The sequence below is a fragment of the Dermacentor andersoni genome, chromosome 3 (assembly GCF_023375885.2).
Source record: "Dermacentor andersoni chromosome 3, qqDerAnde1_hic_scaffold, whole genome shotgun sequence".
NCBI lineage: Eukaryota > Metazoa > Arthropoda > Arachnida > Ixodida > Ixodidae > Dermacentor > Dermacentor andersoni.
In genome coordinates, this window is record NC_092816.1 from 125,955,010 (window position 1) to 125,970,896 (window position 15,887).

At 47.6% G+C, this 15,887-nt stretch overlaps 1 protein-coding gene across 1 annotated transcript in view; it reads left to right on the forward strand.

Annotated features, from left to right (window-relative positions):
• The window catches only part of LOC126537952 (uncharacterized), a 163,814-nt gene that overhangs the window by 132,459 nt on the left and 15,468 nt on the right, over window positions 1-15,887 (forward strand). The window contains exons 16-18 of the mRNA XM_055073772.2: window positions 2,005-2,184; window positions 14,181-14,340; window positions 14,922-15,020. Coding sequence (XP_054929747.2) covers window positions 2,005-2,184; window positions 14,181-14,340; window positions 14,922-15,020 — 439 coding nt within the window. The remainder of the gene's footprint in view (window positions 1-2,004; window positions 2,185-14,180; window positions 14,341-14,921; window positions 15,021-15,887) is intronic.

A 15,887-nucleotide genomic window follows, 5' to 3' on the forward strand; every position in this document is an offset into this window, starting at 1 on the left:
TGTTGGAATCTGTTGTAACATGTGATGAGACATGTATTTTTACCTATGACGCAGAAAGTAAGCGCCAGTCAATGCAGTGGAAGTCTCCAGGATCCCCAAAACCCAAAAAAGCACGCATCTCAAAATCAACATTCAAGGCAATGTTAATCGTCTTCTTCGACATTAATGGAATTGTAATGATTGTATGGGTTCCCAGTGGTCAGACTGTTAATCATCGCTACTACATTTAAGTGCTAGAAAGACTTCGCGAAAAAATTAGGAAAAAAAGATTACAGTTGTGGAGTGATGGATGGCTGTTGCACCAGGACAATGCACCCGCTCACACGGCCCTATCTGTCAAGCAGTTTCTGACCAGCAATAATATTGCAGGGACGGGGCATCCTCCCTATTTACCTGATTTGGCTCCATGCGACTTTGTTTTACTTCCTAAAGTTAAATCTTGCTTAAAGGTAACCCATTTTATCTCGGTTGAAGAGGTTTACGCAAAAACGGAGAATCTCCTGAAGGGCCTTCCAAGAACCTCGTTCCAGAACTGTTACCAGCAATGGCAGCACTGAATGCAGAAGTGTGTGAATGCTGAAGGGGAAGACTTTGAAGGTGATAATGCCACAGATAACTGATTTAGTAAGTACAATAAGTTATTGGACCAGTCTCGTTTCTTTTGTGTCGCACCTCGTATGTACATCGCCTCAGACCACAGTAACTGGGATACTGTTTTGTTGTTCCTCACGTATGCCTATAATACGGCCACACAAACTACCACTGTCTTTTCACCCTTTTTTCTTCTGTATGGACGAGAGCCCTCGTGTACTATGGACACCTTGCTCCCATACCGACCCGACGCTTCCGAATCCACGCCTGTGTCTGAAGCCGCCAAATACGCCGAGGACTGTGGGCAGCTCGAGCGAATCCTTGCGACCGCTGCTCAAGGTCGCCAAAAGCTGCGGCATGACAGTGGCGCGCTTACACTACTTTTTTCGACTGGTTCCCTTGGTGGCTGTGGGTCCCGCCTCAAAGTCCTGGCCTTTCAACTAAACTCTTTGCACGCCATGATGGCCCCTACCACGTCAGAGACCATACCTACGTTGTAGAACCTGTGACGCCTTGACCCCACCTTAGGCATCGTGGGCGTGAGACGGTTCATGCAAACGGACTTAAACCATACTATGACCCCCTCATCCTACCTACGCCGTAAGTCGCCAGGATGGCGGTTCGTGTACGGCCAGTGCAACTAGACTGTGCCTAGTGCCTTATAATAAATCATCATATTACACGGGTTTGAATGTTTGCTTCACAGTATATGCTTCACAGTGCATGCCTGCATGTGACAATATGTTAGAGAAATAGTTTCTCTTCACGCGAGCGGATGCGTATCCATTGAGGGAGAGATATGGGCGCACCGCTGCTGGTACTTGTGTGCCTATTTCGCATGCGAAACTGGGCGAAGAGTTTCATTGCCTGCGGGGGAAGGGGGGGAGGGGAGAGGAGGGCTTGAGATTCTCCGGGTCCTCCTTTGAATTCGCGCCTAGCTTCTTTGACTAGAGTTAAAGTAAAAGGATCGTGACTACAAAAACCATGTTGACAACCTCCAGCCTTTGTCATGGTTTTTGCCGCTGCAACACTGCACTGCATGTACTTAAGAAGAAAACGGCTATCCCCGTGAAAGGACGCGGAGTGGACCTGCTACGCTCATCCCCGCTGCAGACACGATTTTAAAAAGCATTTATTATTCAAAAATTGGCCACGCAAGACTGAAACACATATTTATTGACGTAGGCATGTGAAGCGTGCGTGCTTCATGCTCGATGATGGTTTCGGTTAAACACCATAGGTACACCTATTCCTCAGCGGACTCCCTTTTGACAACTTAATGCATATGGCGTTTTGTGATGACTGCATTTTGCAACTTATGCCAGCGGGGCACTAAAATATGCAGGACAAGGCTCAGTTAGGATTCCACCCACAATGTTTCCTTTGGCTATCAGCTGGGCTTTGTTCCCGCAGACGGCTGACCTTGTGGCGTGGATGACTTCGATTGATTTGGACCTGAACAACGGGACTGCGCTACAGAGCGTCGACCCAAAAGACATGATGGTGCGCTGCTCACTCGATTTTGGAGTCCAGGCAATCATTTCCATCAAACTTCTCGAAGTTTTCTTCTTCAAGAATAAGAGGGGACTTGTGGTGAGTCTACTTTACTCCTATTCTTACAGACTCTCTGGAAATCAGAGCAATATTACGGTGTATGTTTGCGTTATACTTCGTGATCATTGTGATGACTTCTCCTCAATGATATTCACAATACACATCTGTCCTTCATGATAGTGACGGTAACAATCAAATCGCGATGTCGGTAAGCATGCGGCTCGGATATAACTGCTAAGAATGCTTAGCATGCTTTCATCTCACGTTTTTTTCCACTGTTCTGCGGAAAACTTTCAACAATTACTTGAATTGGGTGGGCAAAATTTCACATGCTATGTGTGGGCACTCAATAATTTTTGAACTGGTGGATGTGTATGAAAGAAATGTGTGCTATTTCAGCAGTCATTATATAGAGGCACATGTTGAATGGAGTGACACTCTTATTTAGTGCACAGCAATAAAATTACAGAAGTAGACGAGTTAAGCACATCATTTTATAATGTGGAAACATCTAGTTATATGAAGGCAGCAGTATATTTTGCACTCTGCCCACTGAAGAATCATGCTCAATTCTTCCTGATGCCCCATCAAAACCACGCGCTGGTATTAATTGTAGAGTGTGTATTTTCTATCATAAATTTCTATATTTCCTTTGTATGTCGTGTAGATGGACGCATTTCTAAGTTCATGCCTAATATAAAAGTCCATAGTTGTGGACAAACTATTTGTTCCAGCAGCAGGTTTTCATTCCGGAAGAAGCTGCGCAGGAAAAATTATTCCGAACTTATCGATTGCTCATCAACATTCACGTTCGCTTTAGGTGTCCACCGCATCCAAGTTCTTTCGAAATCAATAATGACAGGAGTAGCTCTCCCAGCTCTACGGTACGGTTCTGTGTTTGCTACTGGCGGGTTATGCCGTGTTGAGCAGTATGCAGTGGTAAGATGCCATATAAGTACAACGGGTGTTTCACATTCTGCTATATGAAGAACCAAACCTGGTGCAGCCGCATGCATCGTAGTAAAATTCGACGAAGTGTGGTCGTAATACATGACAGCTGTGCTATTTCGGTCGTTCAGGTAGTGAAACTCCCTTGCTGCTCCACAAGGGATTGGTGCTGTTCATCATTCAAAAAAGAAATGCCGTCCATGTATGCTTTATAAATTTATTTCGAACTCTTTAGAAACGCATGCTGCGTCAGCCCATTAGCTTTGGCGTTGCGCTACTGTCCTACAGGTGGCGGGTTCAAATTAGGCCGTGGCAGCTGCATTTTGATAGGAATGAAGTGCAAAAAGCCTCATGTACTTAGATTCAGGCGCAAGTTAACCCAGGTGCCCCAATATTTTCCGGATCCCTCTACAGCTTTGTTGCTTTGGCGCGTAAAACACCACTATTTATTCAATGTTGGATTTCTACAAAAGATATATAAGGATTTCCTAGAGAAACGAAACGTTCTCAGGGACCTTGAGCACGCAGATGCCGTTAATTACCTGTCACGACGTAGGCCTTGTGCAAGCATATAAAAGCAGAAGTTATTTTGGTATAACAATAAAGAGGGCAAAATAATATTGACGCGTGTATTCTATGCAGACGACGACGAGGATGGGAGCACTAACGGACTCCGCCTAGTGGGTCAGAGTGAGCTTCGGTGATGACGAAGAAGACGTGTCTCTGCTCTGTTTGTTTTTGAACAGATTGTTCTGTTGTTCGTGAAGAATGTATCCCTGTGTTCTTTCCGCGTTGTACCACGGCACCGGTCGAGGTGCCGGGGTACTGACCGCGTCTGATGCGTCGAAGTCTTTCTGGGAGTCGTTCATCTAGCCCGGACGCATTGTCACCAGTTACGACACCCGAGTACAAAGGCATGGACAATCCCAAGCTTGATGCACCCATAACGAAACAAGAAGTATATGCCGCCGCTCTAGCATTAAAACGTAACTCAGCCCTAGGCGAGGACGGCATCACGAATGCTATGTTAAGAATTATGAGTGATCAGCAAATGGAACGCCTAACCCGGTACTTCAATGAGAAAATCTGGGAAACGGGAGAGCTTCCTAATCAATGGAAAAAAGCGACCATCATCTTAATACCTAAACCGGGGAAAGCAAGAACATTGCAGAATCTCAGGCCAGTATCTCTAACCTCCTGCTTAGGCAAACTTTTCGAAAAGGTCCTTCATATCAGGCTTACTAGCTATATCGAAGGGCACCAACTTCTCTCGCACAACATGTACGGCTTCAGACAACATCTTTCTACACAAGACATATTCGTAAGGCTACGAGATGACGTGCTGCAAAATGTCCCTACAGGGGGAGAGAACATAATAGCAGCGCTTGACTTAAAAAGCGCTTTTGATACGATCTCCCATACCCTCATACTTGAAGAGCTCGAAAGAATGGGCTGTGGAATTAAGATCCACAATTACATCCGCTCTTTCCTTACTGAACGTAAAGCCACAATAGGTATGGAAAATATTCGATCTTCCAAACTCCCAATGCCTAACAGAGGCACACCACAGGGTGCCATCCTCTCACCACTTCTATTTAATGTCGCAATGAACCGCTTGGCACGACAACTAGAGAAAATTAACGACCTCAACTTCGCGTTTTACGCAGACGACATCACGTTGTGGGCCTGCAAAGGCTCGTTAGGGCAAAAAGAACAAACTATCCAGGAGGCTATCGACTCGGTGAAGGACTTCGCAGAACAAGACGGTATTCAATGCGCTCCGGAAAAATCTGAGTTTATCCGGATCCACGGGCGTAACTACAGAAACAAACCGAGCATCCACCTAACTATGGGTGACCGGACGTTACCAGAAAGAAATTTGATCAGAATACTAGGACTATGGTTACAAAGCAACGAAAGAGCCACTCACACCATTGCGACTCTAAAGTCAAGCACGAGGAGCATCGCTAGACTAATAAGCAGAATTACAAAGAAAGGTAAAGGGCTCCACGAAAACGAAACCATAACACTAGTCCAGGCTTTTATTCTTAGCAAAATAACATACGGACTACCATATCAAGAGCTAACCCCGTCGGAAATCAAAGAAATCGACCTACTAATACGTGGCGCGTATAAGTCAGCCCTTGGGCTTCCTAAGAATGCGGCAAACGAGAGGGTGCAAGCTCTAGACATATACAACACATTTGAAGAGTTAAGAGCAGTCGTTCTTATGACACAAAGAGAACGACTATGCCTCACAAGCACAGGTAGAAACGTTCTGTCGCGTTTAGGCTACCCATTGCGACCGCAGTACTCCAAGGAACAAACAACCCCAATGCCGGATCGAATACACGAGCGCATAGTGGTCTCCCCAATCCCACGCAACATGAACAAAACTTATCACACAGCGAGAAGACAAGCGAGAGCTAAACATCTTCAGAAAACCTTCGGCAGTAATCAAGACGTAATGTATACTGATGCAGCTAGATTTAGCAAATGACATGTAATAGTGGCAGTTCAACCCACTCGCCACGGAACGCTTCACACATCAGCCTCGATACGCACTAGGTGCACTGCAACAGCGGAAGCAGCGGCGATTGCTCTCGCTATCGCATACAAGGAAAAGCAAAACAGCTCAGCTTTAATAATGTCCGACTCACAAGTGGCATGCAGAATGTATCTACAAGGCAACATACCACAAGTCGCCCTTAAGATCATAGGCGACACATTGAAAGAAGATCATGCAATTTTATGGTGTCCTAGCCACGAGGGTATCTCGGGAAACGAACAGGCACACACTCTAGCTCGAGGCTTTACTAACCGAGCTGGAGATACGCACAACGATGAAAAAGACGATCGCCTACTGGTCCGCGATATACTGGAGCACCAGCGAAGAACCCGGCGACAGTACGCCCCACCACACAAACTACTCAATGTAGAGGAGGCGCAGAAATATAGAAGAATACAGACGGATACCTACCCACATTTGGGTAGATACCATAAAATAAACCCAACCTTGTACACTAACTCTTGACCGTGGTGCGGGTCATGGCCTTCATTGCCTCACGTAACATGGGAGTGCGCCAAAAGACCTCATGCCAATAATTCACCTTTGGTACTCACCTTGCTAAGGGAGCCCTGGGAGGCCATCCTCGCTCTTGCTGACCTCGAGGCCCAGAAGGGCCTCTTGGACCAAGCTGGGCGGGTCGCGATGGCCACTGGAGTCTTGGAATAGGGACCCACCCTGCACCGCTCCCTTCCGCCACTTTTTTTTTGTCTCATCAATAAATGTTTATTCCTCCTCCTCCACCCGTGCATCGCTTTAGACGTCGACTGCTAGGCCTTGCCCAGGAGTTCTCCGCTCTTCAACCACCTCTCTCCAGGAGCTGCACACATTTCGCAATGGTCGAAACCAGTCCACCACAAGCACCCCAAACCAGTCGGTTTCCCAATCCACAACAGGTAACCGTTCTGCATCCGCTGGTTGCCGATCGCTATCGCGGTGCACTCTTTGAAGACATTGAATACTGGCTGGACAAGTATGAACGCGTCACACAGATTAATAAGGGGACTGAGCAGCAAAAGGTCTCCCACGTCTATTTCGCCCTTGATGACAGTGGCCATACTTGGTTCGAGAACCGCGAGGGTAGCCTGACGAGCTGGCATGACTTTCGGCAGAGGATCACGGAAACTTTTGCGAGTGCTGACCGACGCGACCGCGCCCAGCAAATGATGGAGCTACGCGTGCAATCACCTAATGAGTTGGTCACAATGTTCGCCGAGGACATGGCGCGCCTCTTTCGTAGAGCCGACCAGAACATGACCGGAGATAGGAAGTTGCGCTACCTCAGGCGAGGTGTAAAAGAGCAGTTTTTCGTGGGGCTTGTGCGCAATCCGCCAGTCACTGTCGCTGAGTTTATCAAAGAGGCTACGGCTGTTAAGCGGGCCCTTCATCAAAGATGCAGGCAATACTATCGACTGTCCACCAGCACTACAATCAATGCCGCCGCACTCTGATAGTTCTGATACTCAGTTCTGATACTCTGCCGAGTATCAGAACTCCTTGCGTGTGTTTGTCAGAGAGCTCATCAAAGAGGAAATTCAAAAGATCATGACACCGACACTAGATAGACCCGTCGCGTCAATAGCCGAAGTGGTGCGTGACGAAGTGGTGCGTGGCATCGTGACACATAATTTCGACCTCTTCGTCCGTGGTCCTATGGTCGACGAGCAAATGACGACGCCTTGGTACGTCGCGACGACACTGCTTTTCAGGGACCCCAATAGCACACCCAAATGACGAATCCGTGCCCAATGATCGGTCTGATTTCGGCCGTTGGTCGCGCTCTCCAACCGCTCCACGCCTGATGGCTTCATCTACTGGAAGTACTTTTGCGGAGCTCCGAGGACGAAGGTCGCCCCTCCCCCGTCGGGGAAACTGAAGGCGGCGACCTCTGGGGGCAAGGTTGTAGGCCCGCCGCAAGACACTAAAGAGCCCCCAACATTCTCGCTGCTGAACGACGTGAAGCCAATAAACACTGAAGAAATTGTGAGCGCCGACATAGATGTTTTCGTCGATGGGCAGCCGGTGACAGCGTTAGTCGACACTGGTGCCGACTTCTCTATAATGAGTCAGGAACTCGTCCTCCGCCTGAAGAAAGTAAAGACGCCATGGACGTAACCTCACATAAAGAAGGCCGGCGGCCAATTACTGATGCCTACTGGAAGATTTACTGCTGGAGTTAACATTGGGGATTCTTCTTTTGTGGCCGCTTGCATCGTCCTTCCTGTATGCTGCAAAGATTTGATTATTGGAATGGACTTCCTAAAAGAATATGGTGCTGTAATTAACATCCCGAACCGCATGGTGACGTTTTATAAGAGCTCCGGTTTAGTCCATTCCTTATCGCCGCAACACATTTCATTTCGTCTAACAGAAGACGACGTCGTTATCCCCCCTCGATCGTGTGCCCTTGTTTCGGTAGCATGTGACATACCGTTTCGTTGCGAAGGAGTTGCCGACCAAATAACCACGTTGTTGTTTACTCATGGTATCTCGGTCACACGAGGAATCGTGAATGTCACCGACGGGTGCACAAACCTGTTGCTACCAAATTTTAGCACAGAGCGACGGCACCTTCCCAAGGGCACGGCTGTGGCTTATGTTGACGCCGTTGCGGACGTTCGTGGCTGCTGTTCACTACTCGAAGAAGCGCCTACGCAAGACCCAGCTCCTGTACGTGATGTTAGCCCTGCTTTGTCGCAGCACGAACGAGAGCGCCTTCTTAGGCTATTGGCCAAGTTCAGCGCTGCTTTGCGTCGACGTCCAGCGTCGGTCGGACGCCTCTAACAAAGCACCGAATAATTACAGAGGATACGGCAAGACCAATTCACCAAAATCCATATCGTGTGGTCCTAATGAACGTGACGCCATACAACAACAAGTGACAAAAATGCTTGAAGATGACGTGATCCAACCATCAACGAAGTCCCTGGGCAACTCCCGTAGTTCTGGTCAAGTGAACGAAATGGCAGCTTGCGTTTCTGTGTGGATACCGAAACCTAAATAAGGTGACAAAGAAAGGCGTATACCCGCTTCCCCGTATAGATGATTCACTCGACAGGCTTCGACAGGCACGTTACTTCTCTTCAATGGACTTAAACAGCGGACATTGGCAAATCGAAGTAGACACGACAGATCGTGAAAAAACTGCTTTCGTGACGCCAGTTGGCCTATACGAATTTAAAGTCTTGCCTTTCAGCTTGTGTTCGGCCCCTGCTACGTTCCAACGCCTCATGGATACTGTACCTTTGGGTCTGAAGTGGAAAACCTGCTTAATGTATCTCGACGATGTCATCGTGTTCTCCGCAACGTTTGAAGAACATATCGAACGGCTTGAAGCGGTTCTGTAGTCCATACGATCCGCCGGCCTCACCCTGAAGCCGCAGAAGTGTCACTTTGGCTTCGCAGAACTGCAGTTTCTCGGTCATGTCGTCACCCACGCAGCTGTCCGGCCGGATCCTGAAAAAATTGCAGCCGTCGCACAGTTTCCCGTACCATCCGATAAAAAGCCTCTCAGGCGCTTCCTCGGCCTCTGTGTCTATGACCGGTGGTTTAGTGCTGACTTTGCGCGCATTGTGTCACCGTTAAATGGATACGGACACAAAATCTGAACATTGTACGGTAATACAGAAAATGAGTCCTCAGTGGGCGAGTACACCGAAAACAAGTAGTCACTTCACTCATTTTTCAGCGGATGGCTTTATTTTTGGCGTTTTTGTGAGCGCGCGCAACGCTTCCCGACCCAAGCGAGTCTGAAGGCGTGACGTCACGACACCCCCGTCGGATAGCCAGCCGGCCGGCCGGCCGCGGTCATTCGAGGCACGCCGCGGCCGCCATCGCGAGCAAGGATTCGGGTTCTGGTGCCTCTACCAGCGATGAGTACGCGTCTGCAGACGAGCACCGTTCCAACCTAGCAAGAAATATAACCGCTTACGGTTACGAGCCTTCCGCGTCAAGCGGCGAAGAAGAGCAGGCGGCCTTGAACACAAGCAGGCAGGTCAGGCAGCCCGGGTCAGCAACGGTTAATTTCTTTTTCTAATAAACTTGAGGTGCAGCGGCAGCAGTTGGTAAAGTTATGTTACGTAGGATGCAAAATGCCTAGTTTCGTGACCTGCGTTGAGGCGGAAAGGCAGCTATTACGGCTGAATCGTAGGTAACGTAGCTCGTCGCTTTGTGTTAACCTACGCTGTCGGCTTTCGATCGGTGCACACTTCGTTTTTACGTGACGAGGCCCGGTATGTGTAGAATTTTCCAGCCGTCTCATAGCCCTGTGTTTACGGCTACTATCACATTAACGCCATTAGAAGCCATTTGCTGGTTGAACTCGTTGAGATGGGCGGCTGCGCTAGGGACCCGTCGACCAGATCACTTAGCTGCATCTATTCTGTGGCCATAGAGAAAGGAAAGTCTTTGGCTGTGACATTTACTAGGAAAATGCTGCGTGAACAACCAAGTCATGAAACCCGACGCATGATCATGCAGAGACCTATGAAAATCCGTAATTTTTTGCTTGACGTTGAAAAGCAACGTTTGAAAAGGCAATGTAGATAAATGTGCTGCGCATTTTAGATTACTACACATGTATGCTGTTATCTGGCCTTCATTCACTGGCTGTGTTTTGTATATTTGATTAATTAAAAGAGTGCTCGTATGCTGTCGTTCAATATTAGACGCAGCGAAAGTGTACGCAACATGAGTATTTTGTTTTGTGACAAAAACATGCATCCGCATCGTAAACAATTTGTCACAGGCCGAGAATATCTGTTCTTGCACAGCCAATGAAAGGGTAATTTCCCTTCTTTCAACAGGCGCTCCTGCGGTCACCGCTGCGGCTACATGCATACAGAAAGAGAGAGGGTTTGTTGCCAGAACAACAAAAGGTGCCGAGCGCAGCTAACAGTTACGAATGCATCACTAAGCACCCGCTCTTTGAATTGTATTGCCTGAACAGGAGCCTTTTGAGCGGCATGCTAAGGCTTTTCAGCACAGCCGGGCGGGTCGCATAATCATCGTCGACGAAGTGGTCTGCGCAAATGAAGCCACTTTTTAGAAGTCTCCATGCTGAGTGTGGTGACTGACAGGCACGTATGCAAAGTTTACACACCTTCTCGTCTCTGGGAAACGTGCGCGACGGCGTGTCTCGACCGATGATGCTGTTATAGCAGCCGTGGGCGCAGTAATGTCTGGGCATTTTCTTCCGCCCCGACGAATGCGTCAGTACGGATCGACGACCGTGCGAACACGCGCATGGTCGCACCACCAGCATGGAGCGCTGACAGGGATGTTTCAGACGGACCACGTGCGAACATAGCCGACGGCGATAGAAAAACACTGCAAGGGACCGACACTCCGGAAAGACTGCGCCGGCTGTGGCTGACCTTGGCCGCGCGCGGGGGCACGCGGGGTGTCATGACGTCAAATTTCAACTTCTCCCGGCGGCCGCTTGGAGGCAAGGCGCAACAGAAAATCGCAAAAGAAAGGTGTTTCTCGTTCTTTTTTTCTAAGCAGCTTGTTGTATTCGTCATTTTTAACAGTTCAACTTTTGTTCGGACGCAAAAAACCACCCACCAATTTTTGTGCCCGTATCCCTTTAACTCGCCTGACGAGAGACGACGTTGCATTTGTATGGGGCTACGAAGAGCAAGCTGCATTCAACGACTTGCGCCAACGTCTCCAGACACCTCCAGTGCTTGTTCACTTTGATGAGACTGGTCCTACATTGCTCCACACTGATGCCAGCAACGTTGGCTTGGGAGCTGTTCTTGTGCAGCGGCAAGACGACACAGAAAGAGTGCTTGCGTATGCAAGTAGAACACTCCCACGTACAGAGGCTAATTACTCCACAACTGAGAAAGAATGCCTCGCCGTGGTATGGGCGGTTATGAAATTTCGCCCATATTTGTATGGCCGCCACTTCACAGTTACCAGCGAGCACCATTCACTATGTTGGTTGACAAACCTTGGAGAACCTTCTGGACGACTGGCGCGTTGGAGCCTAAGGCTGCAAGAGTTTGACATGACTGTCACGTACTAGTCGGGGAAACGACATACTGATGCTGACTGCTGGTCTCGATTGCCGATAGAGTCACCTGCTCCGACCGAAGAAGAAGACTCAGCATTTCTTGATGTTATGGACACATCCGCCATCGCGCAACAACAACGGAACGACCCTGAGTTGCTTGAACTAATCAATTACTTGGAGGGAAGATCTGCGAAACGACCTACAGTTTTCGCAAGAGGGCTGTTGTCGTTTTTTTTACGGGCCAAGGTTCTCTACAAAAAAGCTTTTCTTCGACCGGGGCCCCCTATCTGCTTGTCATTCCTGCAGCTCTTCGTACGGAAGCACTTCAAGCTTGCCACAACGAGGTGACTTCTGGTCACTTAGGCTATACACGAACATTACCCAGAGTGCAGCAAAGGTACTACTGGCCGAGACTTACCGCCACCGTGAAACATCACGTTCGCACTTTTCTCGACTGCAGGAGGTGCAAGTCGCCTCCAACGAAACCAGCCAGCCTTCTACAAAGCGTCTAGGTCCCTCGAAGACCATTTGATAAAATTGGAATGGATATTTTGGGCCCACTTTCTACTTCTACTGCTGGCAATCACTTTGTTACCGTCGCAACCGACTATCTCACACGTTAAGCTGAAACAAAGGCAATCCAGAGCAGCACAGCAGCCAAGGTAGCGCACTTTTTCATTGAGCACGTGGTGTTGCGACACAGCGCGCCAACCGTCGTAATAACAGACCGAGGAACCGCATTTACGACTGCACTTTTAGATCACGTCTTGCTACTAAGCGGAACGGCCCAACGAAAGCCAACCGCCTACCATCCACAAACCAATGGGTTAACAGAGCGCCTAAACAAAACCATTGAAGACATGCTATCAATGTACGTGGATGTCGAACATAAAAATTCGGACGACATCCTACCGTATATCACCTTTGCATAGAACACGGCGAAACAAGAGACGACGCGCATGACTCCGTTCACCCTTGTTCACGGACGAGATGTATGAATGATGCTGGATGCGATGCTTCCACACGGCTTTGACGAGAGTGATACGGACACCGATGTGTTTACGCAACGCGCAGAAGAAGCTCGGCAGCTCGCGCGCTTGCGGATCTGCCAGCAGCAAGACTACGACGCAGGCTGCTATGATCCTCACCATAAAATAGTTACCTATAAAGTCGGCGACAGAGTATGGGTTTGGACACCCATACGGAAACGAAGCCTCTCCGAAAGACTTAAGGCGATAGCTCGGACCATATCGCGTATTGCGGCGACTCAGTGATGTCACCTACGAGGCCGTTCCCGATAATCCCAACTGAATGCGGCGCCGCACACACCGTCCTGAACTTGTGCACGTTGTCCGCATGAAGCAGCATGTGACCGAATAACTATGCTAGCGGCCATTACTTCCGCAACTGGCATTTCTTGTCTAGCATCGGGACGAAGCTCTCGTAGGGAGGGACAAATGACGCGTGTATTCTATGCAGACGACGACTACGATGGGAGCACTAACGGACTCCTAGTGGGTCAGAGTGAGATTGGATGATGACGAAGAAGACGTGTCTCTGCTCTGTTTTTGAACAGATTGTCCTGTTGTTTGTGAAGAACGTCTACCTGTGTTCTGTCCGCATTGTACCGCGACAATATAAAGCCAAGGCTCTTCGCAGCTCGATCAATGTCACTTCAACGGTTATGTCATTTGATTCGTGACCCAAAAAAGTCGCTGTTGCATACTGACACGAGTATTTGTTTACTTGTTTCGGGTGTCCACTTTTCAGCGTCTAACAAATGCTATGGCTCAGCGCGGAACGCGCCCGCTTGTATCGAAATTTCCCCAATGTTATCGATGGTTCTTTCTGCTGTCTCTTGCCAGAGAAGCTTCCGTAACCTGACTGAATGTGCGACGCGAATTGTGTAGAACTTTCTGGGGGACACGGGGGCACCAGCGATCACTCTGGAACCTTCGGTGACATATGTACAAAAACCGACGTGCTAGTCCGGCAGATCAGATTTCGACAATCGCCGTCCGCGTTCACCGCTATCGCTGTGCTTTGAGCTTAACTTGCTTCCATGAGCATAAGTTCGCCCAATAAAACGTTAGTTTCGTCATTCACAGTTTTGCCGCTGTATTATTTACCGTCACTACTACATGACAATACAATGCTTCTGCAACAGCTTGCAAAATAAACGCCAGCAAAGCCGCGTCCCCCGCTCCTCGTCCGGGGTCTCGTTTCATGCAATAGCCTCACACACGCACGGCCGCGTCCTTCTAGTTTGTTTGCGAGAAAGCAATAGCAGCAATCACAATTGCTCGTTGACCGTGCGTCCGACTTGGCGGAACCGATCTGCAGAGGTTTTGCAAAGACCGCGACAATCGGAAGGCGGCAGATATTACACAGTAACAGAATAAAATTGGCATCATGCGAACTACTTTATTAGTTAATTCTGTTGTGATATGGGAGTGCAGCGTGAAACTGTTAACATCATGAAGAACCCCTGTTTTCTCACAGATGACTTACAGCGAAGGAGACTCTGAGTGGCAGGCTTCAGTCAGGAATGTTTCGGAAGAGGCGAAGTTGGATGCTTACGTTCGAATTCTCGGCTTGTACGGCTTGGACTTAAATGAAACGGAGAGGCTGGCTTCCCTCATCAGCAAACACGAGTCGAAACGTGAGACATCTTTCATTTGTAAAGCACTTCTGACATAAGAACAAAGCAATTTATTCAAAACTGGTTGAGCTCCAGCTGTTTTTCCAAATCGTGACTAACCATGGAGAGCATGTATTCGCAATAAATTTTGTATGCTAAAGTGCTTTCTAAGAATATGCGCTGAATAAACGTGATTTCCATGTTAATGTTAGCCGGCGCAGTTGGTCGAATTAAAGGCATTGTTACAAAGAAAATCCTATTTGTGAGTTACGAGCCAGAAGCTATTTCTTTCCTCAGGAGAGTTACATCTGCCCAATGCTTTCCTATAAAACGGCGTCGGTATTTTGAGCAACATCTTTGAACACCACATTCGAAGAAGTTGAAATAAGATAGCGAGTGGCGACATACTACTTTCGGAAGCGATACCGCATGCATTCCTGCAATTATGTTTCCCGTAATTTTTTTTCGACAAAGATGGAGATTTCACACCAATTACCTGATTATTCCGCAGGATTCAAGAAAATATAATTAACAGTTCGCCAATGCAAAATGTTTAAACTATGAATACCTTTTTTCAAATGTTTCCTTCTTGTTCATTTCAGTTGACAACATCGTCTTGAATGAAAATGTGTCACAAGCCACGATCTTGCTGGGAAATATTCGTTCTATGGGGATGAAGACACGACCGTACGTCAAGGGAGGTGCGTACATATATATATATATATATATATATATATATATTGACACGTGTACTTATATTTAACGGGCAATAACGTTTCGCCGCCTAACAAATGTTATCGCACAGCGCGGGACGCGTCTGCATGTATCCGAAGTTTCTGGAAAGTTATCGATGCTTCTATCCGCTGTCTGTTGTCGCCGAACCTTGTATTATCTGATTTCATCGCGTGACTCGAATGTTGTAGAACTTTGTGGAAGGCATGCGGGTCCCACCGAATAATCTGGAACATTCGACGACTGTTGTATAAAAGCCGACGCGCTTGACCCGCTGATCAGATTTTCGACGATTGCCGAGCGTGTTCACCACTATCGTTGTGCTATAAGTGTAGCCTGTTTTGTGGGCACAGGTTCGCCCAATAAAAGTTAGTTTTGTCGTTCACAGTATTGCTACTGTGTTAGTGAACGTCAGCACCACGTGAGAATATATATATATATATATATATATATATATATATATATATATATATATATATATATATATATATATATATATATATGGTTTGGGGTGTCCCAAGTAATATGAGGCAAACTTTAAATATCTGCAGATGCGACGTAGCAGAAAAGAACTAAGCCAATTTTGTTTGCTGCCGCTTCGAGACACACAGATTACTTTTTTCCTATACGCGTAATTCAAAACTTTTCTGAATTATTCATTCAACTCCTCAAATATTATAATCAGATGAGAGGCAGCAATGAGAAAATTGTACAGTAACAATAAAGAGTTAAACTTTTTTTTATCAATACGTACAACTTAAAAGAGTTTTTTTTTGTTTTTTGAAGCATACAAGTAGCCCGCTAATACACGCAATATTATCGCGCAACTGGCTGCC